Source organism: Bos indicus, chromosome 29, assembly GCF_029378745.1.
Source record: "Bos indicus isolate NIAB-ARS_2022 breed Sahiwal x Tharparkar chromosome 29, NIAB-ARS_B.indTharparkar_mat_pri_1.0, whole genome shotgun sequence".
In the NCBI taxonomy this organism is placed as follows: domain Eukaryota; kingdom Metazoa; phylum Chordata; class Mammalia; order Artiodactyla; family Bovidae; genus Bos; species Bos indicus.
Genome location: NC_091788.1, coordinates 27026389 through 27032479, shown reverse-complemented (window position 1 = coordinate 27032479; position 6091 = coordinate 27026389). Strand labels below are relative to the sequence as shown.

Below are 6091 nucleotides of genomic sequence, written 5' to 3'. Positions count from 1 at the left end.
ATCTAATTAGGTTTAAGAGTTAACAGATTGAAAGAATTAAAGAAAACTTAAATTTCATTTTAGGCTTAAAAACAAAGGAACAGGAAAACATTTCCCAAAAGGCTGAAATAAAGGTTTACAGGAAGAGAATGAAATGAAACTGAACAATCTGTTGTGGTAACTATTAACTCAATTCTCTAAGGCTTCATCTTCCTACACTTGAGAGTTGACTGTGAGTGGCTAAAGAACTCCCTCTGGATGAAGAATGCATGGGACTGCTGTGTTCCTGGCTGATGTAATAGCTCCCAGACTCTGGACAAGTCTCCCGGAAGATGAGATGTGACTCCCTGATGACTCAAAGCAATAAGAACCTGGTCATCCACATATGCAGTACAGCAGAGTAAATCAGGGGAGCAGAGGAACCACAGTTTCCAACTCTGCAAAAAAAAAATATATATATATATATGTATATATATATATATATATATATATATATATATATATATATATATAGGCTCCATGAGAGTAAGATTTATAATCTGTATTTTTCTTGCCATTTTTAGGGAGTGTACTTTTCCCAAATAATCCTTATAGTTCTTTGTGTGCCTCAAAAAGATAGTGTTTCCCATATTAAAAGACTCATTTTGAAAGGGCAGCAAGAAAACACCAGAACAGGCCAAAAGAGTTAACTGAACATGTATATCCATGACATGAACCAACTGGCTAATGACACTTCAGGGAAGGCAAATGGCTACTTATTCTGTCTGCTGATGTCAGTCCTCTCCTGCCTGAGAAGATGATCAGGGAGACAGAAGACCCCAACCAGACCGTGGTGGACTTCTTCTTCTTGGAGGGTCTGATGTACACAGCTGAACATCCTAGCCTCTTCTTTCTGCTCTTCCTCCTCATCTATAGCATCACCGTGACTGGGAATCTCCTCATTCTCATCACCGTGGGCTCTGACCCTCACCTCTGCTCCCCCATGTACCACTTCCTGGCGCACCTCTCCTTCCTAGATGCATGTCTGTCTACAGTGACAGTGCCCAAGGTCATGGCAGGCCTCCTCACTCCGGATGGAAAGGTGATCTCCTTTGAGGGCTGTGCTATCCAGCTTTACTGCTTCCACTTCCTGGCCAGCACCGAGTGCTTCCTGTACACGGTCATGGCCTACGACCGCTACCTGGCTATCTGCCGACCCCTGCACTACTCGGTGGCCATGAACAGGCGGATGTGCGCAGGGCTGGCTGGGATCACTTGGACCATGGGTGTGGTGCACTCCGCACTCCATACCTGCCTCACCTTCCGCTTGCTCTACTGTGGGCCTCGTCACATCGCCTACTTCTTCTGTGATATCCCGCCAGTGCTGAAGCTGGCCTGTGCAGACACCACCGTCAATGAGCTTGTCATGCTTGCCAACATTGGCATTGTGGCTGCAGGTTGCCTCATACTCATCGTCATCTCCTACGTCTTCATCACCGCAGCGGTGTTGCGCATCCGCACAGCGGAAGGCAGGAAGCGCACCTTCTCCACTTGCACCTCCCACCTCACGGTGGTGCTCCTGTACTACATGCCCCCGGTCTGCATCTACCTGCAGCCTCGCTCCAGTGGGGCAGGCGTTGGGGCCCCTGCCGTCTTCTACACCATAGTCACTCCCATGCTCAACCCTTTCATTTACACCCTGCGGAACACAGAGGTGAAGCAGGCTCTGCGAAGACTTCTGGGCCAAGGCTCCAGAGACTCTCCAGCAGGCAGCCTGCTCCGCTAACCTACACTGCGATTCTCTTCATTTGCCCGCCAAGAAAGCCTCTATTTCCGTGTCAAAATGTAAAGGAGCATCATTCAGGTGGAAATGAGAAAAACTGAGTTTCAGCTCAGCCAAGACCTTTTTTCCCCTCACTTCAGCCAACTGACTGGTGTCAATGTCTGTCACAAACTTTTCATCTTTAAAACCAAAGGGCTGGGAGATTTCCCTGGCAATCCAGCGGTTAAGACTCCACTTCCACTGAAAGGGATGCAGGTTCAGTCCCTGGTCGGGGAACGAAGATCTTGCCATGCCTCCTGGCATGCAGAAAACTAAAGGGCTGGATCGGGTGATCCCAGAAAATCTCTACCACCTAGGTTTTATGGCTCAGAGGTATGTGAAATGCTATTCACAGCCTCATTTATTTTAGCAAGTATATCTTTTTTTAACTATGAAATAATTGTGTTAAATATAACATTTTAAAATGCTGGTTACAAAAGTATAGTATAGACAATGTTTGTCTATGTATCTCCAGTTTAAAAGAAGAAGCGACAGTTTTTAGGATGATAAAATACAACTATTAGGAGAAAAACAACTTGCCCAAGGTCGCTTAGAAAGTGTCATTGTCTTTTTTTTCCCACTCCAGGTGGTTTATAACTAGTGATAGAAAGACATGGACCTTGACATCAGGTGGAACTACCAGTACTCGAATCCTGATTCCACTTGTCATTTGATATAAAATCTTGTGCATATTTTATAATAACTTGCTGTTTCAGTGTGTTCTTCTAATATAGTAAGATTAAAATTAACTACTTGGTAGAATTTTATGCAGGCTAAATAATATATTTATGTTAAGTGCTCGCTGAAAAATGGATATTCCCATTTCTTTCAAAGCAAAATGAAGAAGTCAAGAGTGCTTATTATACAAGCTAAGGTTTAAACTAAACAAAAAAATGCAACTTAACAAAATTTATGGGGTGCAGCAAAAACAAAAATCAAAATGAAATATTCAGCATTAAATGCATATGTTATTAATAGGAAAAGAAAAATATCTTACTAAGCTTCCAATTTAAGAAACTAGAGAAAGAAAAGTAATTGAAACCTAAAGGAAGCGCAAGAAAATAAACAGCAAAAGCTAGATCAGAAATGAATGAAGTTATAAGTAGTAGAGAAAAAAAATTTTAATCAAAAGTTTATTCTTTGCAAAAATCAATAAAATTGATAACTTTTTAGCCAGGATAACCAAAGGAAGACAGAAATAACCAATATCAAAAATTAAAGGGATATTGTCACTACTAATGATACATATATTAAAAGAAGATTATATATAACTCTTTCCCCACATATTTGATAATGTAAATGAAATGGACTACTTCATATAAAGACACAAAGTACCAAAACTCATGTAGGACAAATGGATAACCTGAAGAGTTCAATATATCTTTTTAAAATTGAATTCATAATTAATAACCCTTCCAAAAAAATCATACCTAGGTGGTCTAATTATTAATTCTATCAAAACAGTTAAGGAATAAATAGTATCAATTATCTTCAGTCTCTTACAGAAAAGTGGAAGCAGAGGAACTACTTCTTAAATAATCCAATGAGATCAGAATTATCCTAATTACTAAAGTCAGATACAGACATCAAAAAAAAGGAAAACCACAGACCAAATAACTCATGAATATAAGCATGAAAACTTCTGAACAAAATATAGGAAATCAAATCCAACATATATAAAAACATGTATATACCATGATCAAGTAGGATTTATTCCAGATATGCAAGACTAGTTCAACATGCAAAAATCAGTGTAACAGGATACAGAAGGAAAATCATATAAAATCATGTATCAAGTGACTAAAAAGGCATTTAACAACATTGAAAACTGATTCACCAAAAAAAAATTGATTCATGATTAAAACTCAGCAAACTAGGAATTAAGAGAGCCTACCTCTCTATATTTGATAAAGAACTTGATAAAGAACAGACACAGGAAAACTAAAAATAAAATGTCATAATTACTGGCGAAATAATGAGCTTTCCTGCTAATATCTGGTGGATCCATGACTGTATTTGTCAAACCCATAGTGATTTACAGTACAGAGTGAAACGATGTGTGCAAATATACAAACTAATTTAGGAAACTGGAGATTCTAGGAAGGAATGCACAACATCACAAACAACCTCTGTTACAGATATACACAGCAGCTCCACGGAAGGGGACAGTGACAAAAGATGCTGACCTAAGTAAAACAAATGTAAGCCGAAGGTTTAAAGCAAAAATTAAAGTTTCGTGAGCACTGTACTCTGGTTGACAAGGTGATTTCCCACAAGGGTCGAAGTTAACAATTCTGAAACCACTATAGAGGCATACTGAGATGGAACAAATCGGTAAACCAGTGGCTGATGGTGAGTCAGATGTCCCACCATGAGAATGGCAGAATAAACAAGCTAGGGGAGAAAGGATGTGGTAATGGATTATAGATGGAGTCATCAGTATGAAGTCATGTTTAACTTATTATAGCTAAAAATGATTACATATAAACATATTTACAGACAGGTATATACACATACATTTCCTTGTTCTCTCAGTTTAGAGGGCCTAAAAGCAAGAAGTACACCTAGTGCTCAGGTATGAAGTTTCTAGTAATGTTCTCCAATAATAGAAACCAGGAAAGGAACTGGAGAAAGAAAGGTATAAGAAGAGACAGGAGCATCTTTGCTAGAAAGCAAAGAATCACTGAAGTACACACATACACACACACACACACACAAAGATGGGGTATGACAGAGAAACAGGAGCCAGTTGAAAGGGTTCTCAGTGGTCAAAACTGGAATAACTTCCACCAATATATTAAATGAAGTGGTAATGGATTATTATTTAAAATATAAAATAGCCATGAGTCCATAGTGATATAAATATAATTGAATGACTAAATAAGAGAAAGAAAAACAGACAAATCCCTTTTGCAGAAGCGTAATGAAAATAGAAAAAAAGAAATAATAAAGATAAGAGCAAAAATATAAGTGAACAATATAAGAAAAAATAAATGAAAAATAAGTGAAAGGAACTCATCAGGCTCCTCTGTCCATGAAATTCTCCAGGAAAGAATACTGGAGTGGGTTGCCATTCCCTTCTCCAGGAAATCTTCCCAACCCAGGGATTGAACCTAGGTCTCCCACATTACAGGCAGATTCTTTACCATCTGAGCCACCAGGGAACCTCAATCAAAACTATACTGCAATATAAAAGAAAACAGCATACATATAGACAAAATTATATGCTACAACCAAGTAAGGTTTATTTCAGGGATTCAAAGATGTTCATATTTGAAAAAAATCAATAAATGTACTGTATCGTATGAATAGGCTAAAGAAGAAAAAATATATGATCATATCAGTTGAGACAAGAAATATCTAAAACCAACAGTAACTTATAATTTTTTTAAAAATTATCAAAAACTAGCAATAGAGGAAAATTTCCTCAACTTGAAAAATAATGTCTACAAAAACACTCCTGTGAACATTATACTTGATGGTGAAAGACTGAAAGCTTTCCCATTTTGACTGGGAATAAGACAAGGATATCCATTTATCACTTTTATTCATTATACAGAAAGCATTGTTTTTATGCATTCTACATAAAGCATTGCTCAAAGGAATAAAGCAAGAAAAGAAAATGGATTACATACAGGTCAGAAACAAAGAAATGATACTGTCCTTAATTTCAGGTACCATAATTTTCTGCAAAAGAAAATCCCAATGCATCTATTTTAAAACTCTTAGATTTTCCAAAGAAAACACTGATTTAAAATATATGTGTGTGTATATATATATATATATATATATATATATATATCCCTGTGTTTATTGCACTACTGTTTACAATTCTCAATATATGAAAATAACCTAAGTGTCCACTGACAGATGACTGGGTGAAGAAGATATGTATATACACATACATTCAATGGAATATTATTCAGTTATAAAAAACAAAATCTTGCCATCATGACAACATGGATAGATCTAGAAGGTATTATGCTAAGTGAAATAAGTCACACAGAGAAGAACAAATACTGTATGATCTCATTTATATGGGGAATCTAAAAAACAGGACAAATTAACAAAAAAACAAGAAACAGAGAGGTGGTTGCCAGAAGGGAAAAGAGTGGGAGGGTTGATGAAAATAGGTGAAGTGGATTAAGAGATACAAGCTTCCAGTTACAAAATAAATGTCATGCACATATGGGCTTCCAAGATGGCTCAGTGGTAAAGAATCTGCCTGTAGTAGAGCCTGAAGTCAGGCAGGTTGATTCCTCCAGTTCCATTCTTTCTCAAGATTGCTTTGGCTATTCGAGGTTTTTTGTA

The 6091-nt window shown here is 37.5% G+C and overlaps 1 protein-coding gene across 1 annotated transcript; it reads left to right on the top strand.

The window, feature by feature from the left end:
* Window positions 1-775: 775 nt before the first annotated feature.
* On the top strand, window positions 776-1744 carry OR10S1 (olfactory receptor family 10 subfamily S member 1). Its single transcript, XM_019954332.2, has one exon. It carries the CDS (start codon window positions 776-778, stop codon window positions 1742-1744), a length of 969 nt encoding a protein of 322 aa, XP_019809891.2.
* The last annotated feature ends 4347 nt before the right edge of the window (window positions 1745-6091 follow it).

Coding starts and splice junctions, on each gene's coding strand:
- OR10S1 (XM_019954332.2), top strand. CDS start 776: ATGATCAGGGAGACAGAAGACCCCAACCAGACCGTGGTGGACTTCTTC.